The sequence below is a fragment of the Schistocerca americana genome, chromosome 2, assembly GCF_021461395.2.
Source record: "Schistocerca americana isolate TAMUIC-IGC-003095 chromosome 2, iqSchAmer2.1, whole genome shotgun sequence".
Lineage (NCBI taxonomy): Eukaryota > Metazoa > Arthropoda > Insecta > Orthoptera > Acrididae > Schistocerca > Schistocerca americana.
Genome location: NC_060120.1, coordinates 485,980,976 through 485,995,422, shown reverse-complemented (window position 1 = coordinate 485,995,422; position 14,447 = coordinate 485,980,976). Strand labels below are relative to the sequence as shown.

At 40.8% G+C, this 14,447-nt stretch overlaps 1 protein-coding gene across 3 annotated transcripts in view; it reads left to right on the top strand.

Moving 5' to 3' along the window:
* Window positions 1–14,447, top strand: part of LOC124595935 (NADH dehydrogenase (ubiquinone) complex I, assembly factor 6) — a 92,466-nt gene that overhangs the window by 35,320 nt on the left and 42,699 nt on the right. For all 3 annotated transcript variants that reach the window (XR_006978263.1, XM_047134854.1, XM_047134855.1), the window contains exon 4: window positions 12,198–12,436. Coding sequence is in view for 2 of the 3 variants with exons in the window: in XM_047134854.1 (XP_046990810.1) it covers window positions 12,198–12,436 (239 nt within the window). In the remaining variant the exon portion in view is untranslated. The remainder of the gene's footprint in view (window positions 1–12,197; window positions 12,437–14,447) is intronic.

Below are 14,447 nucleotides of genomic sequence, written 5' to 3'. Positions count from 1 at the left end.
TTAAATTATTGAGGCTTTCATTTGCATTTTGTGTCTTTCCGTGAAGGCACTTCGTCAATAAATCAGGGTTTGCAATAAATCTGAATGTGGGCTTAATTGCATTCATAACAGCTTCTGGCAATGAGTGTCTATGTGAGTACGTCTCATTTCTGTTGTTGAACTTACACCAATCGTCTTTCGGACACAGGTTGTGCTTTGGTGTTTGGTCAGTGGATAGTTTGTGGAAGAAAATTGCCCACACATTAGCTTCTTTGCCTCTAAATTATGTGTGTTTTTCCTGATAGTTCTCCCATAAAATAACTGAAGAGAATCAATTTCCTTCAGAGTAAGTCTGCCTTTTCTTCCTAGTGGTTTTCCATCCTCAAGTACTTCATCTTCCTTCTCTTTCAGCTAGTGATGAAGCCTACCACCAAGCCTCTTTTGGGTGTGGCCAACACATTCCAACTTTTCTATTGTTGTATTGTACGGATTTTTATCTGTTAGAACTTTGAATGAAGAGGAACCCACATGACCAAGGTATTTAGTATATCTAACACCATACTGGTCCTCATATCCTGAGAACTTCTTTACAACTGCAGCAGCCTCCATGCCCCTACTTGAGCCATTACAATTTTTAGAGCATGCTACTACATGCTTTTCTTGTCACAGTTTCTCACTGTCTTCACTGTTGGACATTTTCCTTTTTGCGCACTGATGGCAGTATTTAGACATAATTTCTACATCCAAAACTTTACCTGAGTCAATACCAATAATAGATGCAACTCCATACAGAGATGTGTGACCCCTTTTCATCTAGGTCCCATCTGCAGACACCCACAGGTCAGTAGCATTTGTAGGAGATTCACTGTAATGAATATCTACTCCAGGATCTATTTTCTTATTTCCACCAATTCCTCCTCTGCTCCCTTCATAGAAACTTTTAAAGTATCACATACAGCATCAGACATTTCTTTATTTTTTCGAACTTTGCACAAGGTGGAGGCTTGTTCAGAAAACCACACAATTAATTACCTCCTTCCCTGCTCTATCCAAGGCATCTCGAAGTATATGCTAACCTAAAATTGCTTTCATAGGTACCAGTGTCAGTTTTAATGGAGGAGGAAAATGAAAATTCATAGCCACATGAATTACAAATTATCAAGCTATTCGCACTCTTCTTTCTTCAACAACAATCATGCAATCTGTATTTTTAGTGCTAACACATGAACATGAAAACTTTATAGCCTGCCAGAGAAGCTCTAAATCAATAACTCTGAATCCAGTGGAGTCCATATCAACATCATTCACGCACTTGTGCAGTTCTCCTGTCCCAAGTGTTGATGCTGACGCTGAGATATTGTGTTCTTCATTTCAAGCTGCTTCCTCTTTTTTGGTTGGTAAACTATTTTCCCATGAAACCTCTGTTTCCTAAACACGGTTTTCCCACCACCCATTATGCATAAATCTTGACTTCCACATAAAGGTTTGTCAATTCAACCTTCCTCCTACCAATGTGTGTTAGTATTGTCAAAACGTAAATAAACCATATCCAAGAAAGATTTCAGCCAGAGATGTAGATAGATGTCAGCCAGAGATGTAGATAGATGTCAGCCAGAGATGTAGATAGATGTCAGCCAGAGATGTAGATAGATGTCAGCCAGAGATGTAGATAGATGTCAGCCAGAGATGTAGATAGATGTCAGCCAGAGATGTAGATAGATGTCAGCCAGAGATGTAGATGTCAACCAAAGATATCGAGAGAAAATAGCCTTCACACTGACAAAAATTCTGCTGAAGCAAACAGTTTCCCAAATGTTGAAAAAGGTGGGAGTAGCCGTCAGTGCAGAGCTAATCAGTTTAACAATTAAAATGCATTTTTAAAGCAGCTATCACAATGAAATTCACACACAACATAGATTAATTTGTGTAAATCAAGAAATTAATATTTTTGAAAAATCAATTTTTTTGGATCAAAATCCATTACATCCCCCCTTAATACATCCACATTCACATTGTACTTTGTGGATATACATATAACATATAAAAACATGGAAAAGAGAAAATATTGTGTATCAGTGTAGTGCATTGTGCTAAAAATCAAAAGCCTGTATGTAGAAGAATGTGAGAAACTACAACACTGGCCATTAAAATTGCTACACCAAGAAGAAATGCAGATGATAAATGGGTTTTCATTGGACAAATATATTATACTAGAACTGACATGTTATTACATTTTCACGCAATTTGGGTGCATAGATCCTGAGAAATCAGTACCCAGAACAACCACCTCTGGCCATAATAACGGCGTTGATACGACTGGGCATTGAGTCAAACAGAGCTTGGATGGCATGTACAGGTACAGCTGCCCATACAGCTTCAACACGAAAGCACAGTTCATCAAGAGTAGTGACTGGTGTATTGTGACGAGCCAGTTGCTTGGCCACCATTGACCAGACGTTTTCAGTTGGTGAGAGATCTGGAGAATGTGCTGGCCAGGGCAGCAGTGAAACATTTTCTGTATCCAGAAAGATCCGTACAGGACCTGCAACATGTGGTCATGCATTATCCTGCTGAAATGTAGGGTTTCGCAGGGATTGAATGAAGGGTAGAGACACAGGTCGCAACACATCTGAAATGTAACGCCACTGTTCAAAGTGCCGACAATGCGAACAAGAGGTGACCGAGACGTGTAACCAATGGCACCCCATACCATCACACCGGGTGATACGCCAGTATGGCGATGACGAATACACGCTTCCAATGTGCGTTCACCGCGATGTCGCCAAACACGGATGCGACCATCGTGATTCTGTAAATAGGACCTGGGTTCATCCGAAAAAATGACGTTTTGCCATTCGTGCACCCAGGTTCATTGTTGAGTACACCATCGCGCTCCTGTCTGTGATGCAGCGTCAAGGGTAACCGCAGCCATGGTCTCCGAGCTGATTGTCCATGCTGCTGTAAACATCGTTGAACTGTTCGTGCAGATGGTTGTTGTCTTGCAAACGTCCCCATCTGTTGACTCAGGGATCGAGACATGGTTGCACGATCTTTTACAGCCATGCGGATAAGATGCCTGTCATCTCGACTGCTAGTGATACAAGGCCGTTGGGATCCAGCACGGTGTTTCGTATTACCCTCCTGAACCCACTGATTTCATATTCTGCTACAGTCATTGGATCTTGACCAACGCGAGCAGCAATGTCGCAATAGGCTACAGTCCGACCTTTATCAAAGTCGGAAACGTGATGGTACGCATTTGTCCTCCTTACATGAGGCATCACAACAATGTTTCACCAGGCCACGCCGATCAACTGCTGTTAGTGTATGACAAATCGGTTGGAAACTTTCCTCATGTCAGCACGTGGCAGGTGTTGCCATTGGCGCCAACCTTGTGTGAATGCTCTGAAAAGCTAATGATTTGCGCATCACAGCATCTTCTTCCTGTCGGTTTAATTTCATGTCTATAGCACGTCATCTTCGTGGAGTAGCAATTTTAATGGCCAGTAGTGTAATATAAGAGCCAAAAAACTGACCACTGAAACTGCTGTAAATAAAATGAAACGTATCTTTTGCCATTTTTCTCTTTTATAAACTTACACATAGCTTTTACTTTGTTTGGTGCATTGTTTAGATAATCACTGTTGTGCATTATTTTAGCAAGTGTTAAAGCTCTCTTTTACAGGCAGGAGATTCTGTAATTGTTGTGATACAGCAATTGATACTGGCCTTGCTCTTAGTAGTTACATTTTTCTGGGGAAAAAGCAATGTGGAAGTAGTGGCTTTAAGTATCTATGAATATGGTAATTTTTTCATTTACATCTTATACTCCATACATTTTAGTCCACTTGTCTCTACTTAGCAGGTTGTTGAAAAAGTTAACTTTCTCCTGATTTAAAGCTTATCAATGATTTTTTTTGTGCTGTAACTTGGCACTGTATACCATATTTATATTGATCATTACTATTTGTGTTAGATGATCTTTGAATCTTGCATTGCAGAACTGCATAGTTGAGGAGTGTTTCATCTCATTTGCAATAATGTGGTCAAAGGCTGCCATTGAGTTGCGTGTTATTCTACTGAGTGTGTTTAGTTTCTTTAGGCAATTGTTTGTTTTCCTGAGATTTACAAGTGCCCTCCTGTTCCCACTTTTCGTGAAGCAATCGATGTTGAAGTCCCTTGAAGATTACTATATCATACTTCAGTTTGTTGTTTTGTTTAGGAACAGCTCCATTTTATTTATGAACTACTTAAAATTCCAGCATGGAAAATGATAGATAATGGTGACTACAGGATTTTATTTGCTACTATTTATGATAATTAACTTGAAACATTTCTCAACAATTAATTCATTGAGGTTAGGTACAGTTGTGCTACTCACCTATGTTTGCACTCAGTTTTAGAATACTGTTCATTTACTTTGAAATTTGGTAGTGACACCTACTGAATTATCTCTGATGTAAGCCAGTATTCTGATGTGGAAGTGGGTGGCTTATCTCTGAGTTCATTATGCATTAGAATTTTAAATTTGCTTATTTTATTAAGTAGAAGTTAAACATTGAGATATGTTTTTAGAGTGGACTATTGATTTTCTTTGTACTGAGAGTTGTACCAAGTGGTTATAAGTAAACTTTCCTTATTTAACACAAATAACACTGAAACTAATTACTGTACAAGTACCAAACTTGGTAGCATTAATGTCAAGGACATACAGAAGAGAAATAATGCAGAATAAATTCAATTGAAACACTTCTAATGTGCTGCTGCGGTAAATCGTACTGGTACTGGTACCATTACTGCTACAAAAAGGGCTCAGTATGCAGCCCATCAGTGTCCAGAAGAGTCTACAAGTGCGGAATTGCATTCTGCTCAGAAGAACGAAGCATGTCTGTAGGTATTCTGACTACCTCTTTTGATATGCTGCACTTCAGAGCAGCACATCTGTGAATGATCCTCTGGTAATCCCTGTTCTTCAGGTAGCCCCAAAACCAGAAATCACAAGGAGTGAGATCAGATGATTGTGCCGGCCAAGCAATTGGGAATGATTGGCTGATGATTTGATCATTTCCAAATGTGTTTCAGAGAAGCAGGTGAACTTCATGAATGAATGATGTGAAGTGGGGCCCAATCTTGCACGAAAACAACAATACGCCATTGTGTGTCCTGTGGTGCAAGCTGCTGTACAATATGGATCTCGTATGGATACCATTTGAGAAGGGTTCGAAGCACATTCTATGCACTCGACCATGGACTGTTCAACTGTTTGACACAGCACGCACACTGTCTGATGATTGGGAATTGCGTGCAGTGTTGTCTGCCATAGCAACAGCAATTTCATCAACCACCTGTGGTGCAACTGGTCATCAGCCTCTTCCCAGAGCAACGCCCAGTTCTCCAGTTGATTCGAACTTCATCATGCTCCTCACAGTAGGTGGAGAAAGATGACCCTTCCGTAATCCTTTCAGTTGGTGGTATTCTCAAAGTGCAGCTGCAGCATTAATGTTGTTTGATAATAGAGCTTCACCAATAATGCCCTGCTCCTTTTGTCCAAGGTCATATTGACACATCAACAAGGGCACTGCAACTGGTCAGGTGTGTGAAACTATGATCACAATGATCACAGCACCTGGTAGCCATACTTTGAACTGGGCAGTGGTGCTGTGATGCATAGAAATCGTGCTCCCCATACTTTGGACATTAATGCTACCAAGTTTGGTACTCGTACAGTAATTAGTTTCTGTGTTGTAATGTGTTAAATAGAGAAAGTTTAAATATAACCTCCCAGTATTTGCAGTGCTATAGGCCTTTGGTTTAAATTCTGTGCATTTGCTCTGCATCTGCAATTTATTTGGCCCATTTTAGCAAATTTCCTATGAAAGTGAGCCCAACGCAATTACAGACTTGCCTTTTTTTCTTCTCATGGAATGCTTTCTGTAGACTCTGGTTTACATATGTAGCAAGTTCCTTCTTGCTGAGCTGATTCAGGTACATATGACATATGGTGAAAATATCCTTTTGCAGCTACTTAATGTTCACAAACTTAGTGCAAAAGTACTATAGTTCATAATTAGTTTGTCTAATTTTTCTATTAACACATGACCAACAAGGTAGGTCATACCTGAATGGAAAGTCATTATAATAACACTGGTGAAATTTAAAAATGGAAGGACTATGATCAGTTTCTTAATGAAACCATTGACTTGGTTTTTACTTAATGTCATTTACAGCCACTTTTCGTGAGAATGGAGTATTTATTGTTTATTCCTACAGTTTCCTTTTCGAATTTAGTCACAGGTTTTACTTCATATTATACACTTATATTGTTCTAAGCATTCTTTAAACAACAAAGTCCAGGGTGGAATGACAACAATATTCTGAAAAAGATAGATTGCTATACATCATATAGTGGAGACATTGAGCTGAAAACATACACAACAAAAAGACTGCTGTATATTTAAGTTTTCACCCAAAAGGCCTTCTTGTGAAGTAAAAACCCCACACACCCATTCACACAAGCACAATTTGGCCGTGACAACGTGACCACTGTCTCTGGTTGCTGTATCTGATCACACCAACCAGAGACACCAGTCATGTGTGGGAGTTGTGCTTGTGAGAATATGTGTGTGATTTTTTACTTCAGAAGAAGGCCTTTTGGCTGAAAGCTTAAATGTAGAGCAGTCTTTTTGATGTGCATGTCTGGGACTCAACATCTTCCTGTATATAGTTAGTAGCAATCTGTCCTTTTCATAATATTGTTCTTTCCAAACTTTGTCATTGGAAATATTTGCTGCTTGGTTATCACCAGATAATCTTACATTGTATTCCATGACAGATTTTCATTTGCACTCCTTTTAAGGAATTACAGAGGCCGGATAGGGACAGTATATTAAACTGAAGTCGAGTGCTACACACACTAATGAAAGACATTTGCAGCAGTGGTGCATAATTTTATGTGCCATGGTCTACAATCCAGAAGAATTTTATGGAAATTGACTCTTGCCATGAAACTCTGAAATTTTGCATGACCACCACACTTAATACATATTTTATCCTCTGCTGAATTTGCAAGTGATAGAGGTTCGTTCTTTTTATAATGGTAATGGTAATACATGTAAGCTGTAATTTCTCTATGCTTTGATGCAACAAACATTATTATTTAAATAACAGTGCATAATGGATATGACAAGCTAGGTGACAGTAGCAGTTAGACAGTAAAGTAACCAATACTTTTGTGAATTTGAATTGTATGTATATAAACTTTGAAATGAAAATAGTTCTACTATTGCCTAGACAGGGATGCTACACTCAGATAAGTTATGACACACAATCTGTATTCGTGGTATCGGGCCGAAGTGAAAAATAAAAGATGAAAAGTATACGATTAAATAGTCTGTCAGTTTACACGTGCACCACCATTATTCTATACGAGGTGCTAGGGGAGAATTAGACTTGCCCACCCTGGGAGCTTTTAAGTTGTACTCCCATCATCAATTAAATTTGTTTTTGTCATCTTGAACTTATCCTCAGCATTGTTAAAATATAAAAATGTGTTAATATTATCCATGTATACAATTTAAAAGTAATTTTATGTATACAAATTAAATCATCAACTAAAGGATAGCTTATTGTATTTTCTTTCTTTCTGTGGCTTTTGTATGCTTTAAATACCATAATTTGATTATTTTTGCTGTATGTTGTTAACAAAATGTTAATTTCACATTATCTGTTTCAATATCTATCAACTCAGTATTGAAAATGAGATTATATATGTTTCAACAAAATAACTAAAAAGATTTAATCTTGTTGGATACGTTAAACTGCAACAATATTGTGAAAAGCATAGATCACTACTCACCATTAAGATGACATGTTGAGTTGCAGACAGGAACAATGAAAAGAACTTTTGGCCAAAGCCTTCATCAGAAGGAGAAAAGAAACACACACACACACACACACACACACACACACACACACAAGGAAGCACACCTCACACACATGTGAGCATTACCTCTGGCTGCTCCAGCCAGAATGCAACTGTGTCAAGTGGAAGCAGGAATCCAGAGTGGGATGGAGGAGGCGGAGGGGCAGCAGGGTACAGGTAGGGGGAGAGATGTCAGTGCAGCCAGGCAGCTCATGCAGGGACTAAATGGTCGCAGGACAAGGCTGCCATGCACAGCTTCAGGATGCTCTGGGGGTGGGGAGGAGAACCAGGAGCAGAAAAGGAGAGGAGCAGAAAAGAGGGAAGATCAGTGGGTACATTGATAGAGAGGTGTGGACGATGAGTGTAAGAGGGTGTGAATTGGAAGGCGGTGGGACAGAGAGGACAAACTGTTTGGTGGAGGGTGTGGGGGCAGTAAGGTACAGTAGGTTGAGGATGGGATAATTTCACTAGTGTAGAATGTGTTGTAAAGATAAGTCCCATTTGTGCAGTTCAGAAAAGTTGGTGGTGGAGGGGAAGATCCAGATGGCCTGTGTTATGAAGCAGCCACTGAAATGAAGCATGTTATGTTCAGCTGCATGTTGTACCATCAGGACTTCCACTTTGCTCTTGGCCATTGTTTGGCAGTGGTCATTTGTCGTGGTGGACATCTGGTCAGTTGTCATACCAATATAAAAAGCTGTAAAATGATTGCAGCAGGGGTAGAGGTGGTACATGTCATGACTCCTTTTCCAGGTGGCCTGGCCTCTAATTGGGTAGGAAACCTTGTGTCAAGACTGTAATACGTGGTTCTGAGGAGGGGGGGGGGGGGGGGGGGGGATTGGGCAGGTCTTGCACCCGAGTCTTCCACAGGTATATGATCTGTGTGTGGCAAGGGGTTGGCATAGTATAGACCGGGATGTCAAGGTAGTTCGGTGAGCATCAGAACACCACTTTAGGAGGAGTGGAAAGGATCATGGGTAGAATGTCACTCATTTCAGGTGATGATGATAGATAATTAAAGCCCTCGCCAAGGCTGCATATTAGATGACAAAGATGCTGCCCTTTTGTATGTGGTTCTTGGGGGGGGGGGGGGGTTATGGCACAGGAAATCTGTTTGTGGACTAGGTCTGGGGATTGTGTCAGTCTGTGAAGGCCTTTGTGAGACCTACAACATACTGGACAATGGAGTTCTTGCCACTGCAGATTTGCTGTCCCCAGTTGGCCAGGATATTTGGGAGGTGTTTTTATGAGAGGTAGGGATGGCAACTGCCAAAATGCAAGTACTGTTGGTGGTTGATGGGTTTAAGCTGGACAGATGTGTGATGGAGCCATAAGAGAAGAGGTAGTCAATGCCCAGGGAGGACATACTGGGTTGGAGAAGGACCAGCTGAAGCAGATGGGAGAGAAGGTGTTGAATTTTGAAGGAATGAAGATAGGATGTCTTGGCCCTGAGTCTAGATCATGAAGATATCATCAATGAACCAGAAAGGTGTTTGGGATTTTGGGAGGCTGGGAAGGTTTCCTCGCATTGGCCCGTAAACAGAATGGCGTGAGAGGGTGCCATGCAGGTGCCCATGGCTGTGCTGTGGGTTCATGTGTGTACCTTCTCTCCAAAGGAGAAGTGTTGTATGTTAGGATAAAGTTGGTAAGGTGTATGAGGAATAAGGTAATGGATTTGGAGTCTGAAGGATGTTAGGAGAGAGATGAGCATGTGGGATGTTGATGTATAGAGAAGTTGTGTCAACAGCAATGAGTAAAGATCCAGGGGTCAAGGGGTGGGGGATGATGGAGAGAATTTGAAGGACGTGGTTGGTATCTTTGATGTTTGAGGCTAGATTCTGGACAGTTGGTTGGAGGTGTTGGCCAATGAGAGCCCATATTCTTTCAGTGGGAGCACAATAACCAGCTACAATGGGGTGTACAGGATTGTTGGGTTTGTGGATTTTGGGGAACGTGTAGAAGGTAGGTGTGCAGGGTGTCACAGAAAGTGAGAAGAGAAATGGGCTCAAGAGAGAGGTTCTGGGAAGAGCCTAAGGCTTTAAGTAGGGACTGGAGCTTACATTGAAATTCTGAGGTAGGAACTCTATGACAGACTTCGTAGGTGGAGGAGTCAGACAATTGGCAGAGGCCTTCCACCTGGAAGTCACTGTGATTCACATCTACAGTAGTGGAACATTTGTCTGTAGGTATGATGATTATATCAGAATCTGTTTTGGAGCTGTGTATGGCTGTCCTTTTGTGTGCTGAAAGGTTGGTGTTCTTAGGGACGAATGTGGGGAAGCATGGTGAGCCAAGTTGGAGGTAAGGAAGTCTGTAAGGTGACCATGGGGTGTTTAGGTGGGAGAGGTGGGGGATCACAGTTGGAGAGTAGTATAAAATGAGAGAGGTGTGCTTCAGTGTTGGGATCAGGTTGGCTTTGGTGGGAGGGGTCAGTGATGAAGAAGAGTTTCCATTGCTGGGATTGGGAGGAGAGTAGGTCTTTGACCAGTTCAACATGGTTAAATTTGGCTGAAAGTGAGGGCTTTGGATGCAGCTGAAACTTCTATGAGATTGAGGATTTTGGTGGAAACGTTGACAACTATGTTCTGGGATTGTTTTGGCTCTCAATTTAGTGGAGTGTTGGTTGGGAGTTTTGGGATTGTGGCAAGTTGGAAAAGTCAGCCAGGTAGGGTCTGGGTGCTCTGAGGGGGTTGCAAGGAGCAACACTGTGTGTAAGATATGAGGTAGTGGTGCCTCAAGGCAGGAGTAGGATGTTGACAGGGTGGATACTTAAGGTGGTATTGTCTGGAAAGCTCTTCTAGATGCTAGAGTGCAAGGGATTCAATTTCAAGAGACATGATGTGTGTAGTAGGGGATTGCACAGCAGCCGTATCTTGCAGAGGTGATTCTAGGATGCCTGTACCATGGAGAGAACCAGGTTTATGAGGGACGGGTTGATGAAATCTGAAAAAGTGAAGGTCATTGTGAAAGGATCCAGAGAAAGAAATTTTTATGGCTAGGTTGTTGGACAGATTCTGTGTTTTAGGCAGGATTTAAAGAACAGGGTGTGCTGCTGCATTTTAGACAGGGAAAGGGATACTTTCCTGAACCAAAAGATGGAGCAGGGGTCCACTGTGGCATTAGGGAAATGGGAAATGATGTAGAAAATGGACAAATGGAAGTGTTAAATGATTGTGATTTGAGCCGGATAACAGAAAAAGACGAATAAAAATATGTACAAATACGAACAAACATGTTTAAAAAATGGAGAAGAAAGGATGGAAGCAATGGGATATGGGAGTATGTACATGTTGCGATAAGGGAAGTGAGAGAGAGGGTGGGGGGGAGGGTGTATTGGTTAAGTCGAGGTTCACAAATGCATGTGGCACAGGTAGGTGTGGAAAATAATTTGTGAAAATATGCGAGGATGATGGAGGAAATGTGATCAATAGGAAAAATTATAATTATTAGTGGAAGAATGAGTGTGAGATGCTTACCAACAATCTGCACGGTCATGTAGCAGTGTCATGCACAGTCGAGACTGTTGATTCAGTGTGGTTCAGATGTCAGAGTGTGTGCAATTTGGAAGGTGATGAAAAACTGCAGGGAAGAATGGACGCTTGAGTAGAGTAATGCTTTAGAGAATAGTAACAAAGGGAAACATCACTGGGTTGTGGGATGAAAGGAAAGCCATTAGACAAAATCAAACATAGGAAAGTCCAGGTTTGACTATCAACAATATTATGAAAAGGATAGATTGCTGCTGGACATAAAGATGACAAGGTGAGGTGCAGACAGCCACAGTGAAAAGATGTTAAACATTGAGCTTTTAGCCAAAGCCCCATTCAGAAAGAAAACACATATACTCATTCAAAGAAACAGGCAAGCACATTTCATGCACACAGTGCTATCTCCATCCAGAGTGCAACTGAATCGAACAGAAGCAGCAATCCAGAGTGGGGTAGGGCGTCGTTGGGAGGAAAGAAGTGAGTGCTTCCTGGCTGAGCATGCTGTGGCTGATGGTGGCAGGACATGGCTGCCATGTGCAGCATCAGGAGGCTGTGGCGGAGCAGGGAAGAGAAAAAGACCAGTCAGTGCATTGACAGAGTGTGGTGCACAGTGAGGATACAATTCAGTTTTAAAATCTTATAACCAGCATAACACAAATACATATTATGCTGCACAAAGCATGCTGCTGTTCCTTTTTTAAAAAGGAAAAGTCATTTAATGTTGTTGCATCTTATGAATCAGTTTTCAAATGTGTATGAAAATATCCTTCACTTAGAACAATCTGCTGACTATTTGTTTCTTTCTTCAGGCATTAAAAACATTCATGCTGATCATGCTGCTAGTCACTTAGGAAAAGCGCAGGGTCTTACCAACATGGTTCGTTCGGTACCTCATTGTGCTGAGAGAAGACTAGCACCACCATTACCACAAGATGTTATGATGGAGAAAGGTGTCTCTCAGGAAGAGATTATCCGTGGAAGCAGCTCAGACAACACTCGTGATGTAATCTTCACAGTAGCTGCCAGAGCCTCACAACATCTTGAAAAGGTCGGTGTGTTCTCATATAGCATACAGGAATATAGATAGGAGAAAGGTAGTAGGAACAGCTGTAAAAATAATGGAGCAGCTCATATGAAACACACAATGGGAATACCTTTTTAGAAGTCTAATACACCAACAAATGACAGTATGGCATTACAGAAAACTTGCGAGCTTGCTGTGCTGCTTGAATGCCCTCTCGTGATCAGAAATTCATTTTTACATCATAATGGTACCCTGTTGCCCCATAAGTTAAAAATAATAACGTATATGCATTTATATTCTGGATAAGGTGCATGTGGTTTGAGAGTACTATGACTTATGATCGTTTGTTAGATGGTCCTACAATTATCCTTTAAGTTTACAGAAAGCATACTTGTTGTTGATTGTAAGGCATCCTGCATGTTCTGTTGAATAATTTGGCACTGCTGTTGTAAATCTAATACATCCACATATATCTCTCTAATCAACAAGATTGAGGTGCTCTTTCCCATTGAAATTGGAACTGAGCTGATATGATACACTTCACAGTTTGGGAAGCCTGCTGTGTTCCATGTCAAGGGGATGTCACCACAAGAGGTTAACAGCTTGTTGATTGGCAATTAATGGCACCCACTAGGGAAATTACTGTAAGGAATAAGAATGACTACATAGTGCACTCACATGAGGTCTCATTCAGCAGGTTTGAAGATGCTGTTGTGGAAGCCATTTAGAGAACAGGGTGCAACTAGCTGTATATTGTGGTGCACACAAGAAACAATGCCTGTCATCTGGGTTCCAAGTCTTTCGTGGTGGTATGCTTCTGTAAAATCTCACTTTACAAGTCTGCCGCTTTGAATAAAACACTTGGGCTTTTGATATCTGTCTCTGCCATCATCATCAGGAGTTGAAATATAGTCAGTGATTTCAGCTCCTGATGACAGTGGCAGAGAGAGTTATTGAAAGCTCAAGTGTTTTATTCAAAATGACATGACTTTTAAACTGAGATTTTATTGATGCTCCAAGGTCATATTTGGATTTTTACAGCCAGTGGCAAAAAAAGGTTGAGAAGGCTAGCTTTGCTCACAGAATTTCAACAAAACTATCTGCGACATTGTTCCTCGAATTGTTTGTATCCCCCTGGTTCTTAGTGTAGTAGAAGGCCTGAACCAGAGACTTTGAGGATTATGTGACAATCTAGGTTGTAACTTGCCAAATTTGTACCATGTGGTTCAAAACAACAGGGTCTTGATAAGTGGCAAAAGGATGCACTTTATATCAGAGGCTACTATCCAGGCAGCTAATTAGTGTGTGTGGTGGTATGCACAAGGGTTTCTTTCTTTCTTTCTTTCTTTTTTTTTTTAATTAGGTGACTCTTCATCTAGTCCAGATAATAACTGTATTGTCCTTCAAAGTATTATTGTAAGGCTCAAAGGAATGCCCCTATCCCAAATGAGACTATTTAAATGCCAGTCATCAGCTGCTGAAATACTGGCAGCAAGGTCCCGGAATTTGAAGTGGTCCTAAAAATTAGTACAGCTCACATCATACTAGGTAAAGCCTGAAACTGTGAGATTTTTGAGTAAATCAAAGTATGAGTGAATAGCAAAAGGGTAGGCGAATGAGAAGTGAAGGTAGTGTATTCATTGCAGTATACAAGAAACTCAATCCATTGCATAGTAAATAAAATGAGATCATTTGTGTGAGATTTAATATTGAGAATGGGCATAAAGATATAACTGGGTCAGTGTATCGACCACCAGTCACCCCCAAGTAACTGATAACTTTGGAGAAAACCTCAGCCAACAAAATAAAGTGAACATCAAACAAAGCTGAATGGAAGGTTAATACGAGAAGAGCCTTTGTGCTCCATAACAAAATAAATTGTACTGTCTTCATTACAAGAGACAGTAATCATCCACCTGATGGGATGGAATAATTACAGTTTTAGAAGTGGTGGGTGTGTCACAATATTCTGAAAAATAGTAACTGTACTTTCTGTGAAATTTATTTAGAACAGATAGTTCAGATATTAGATGTA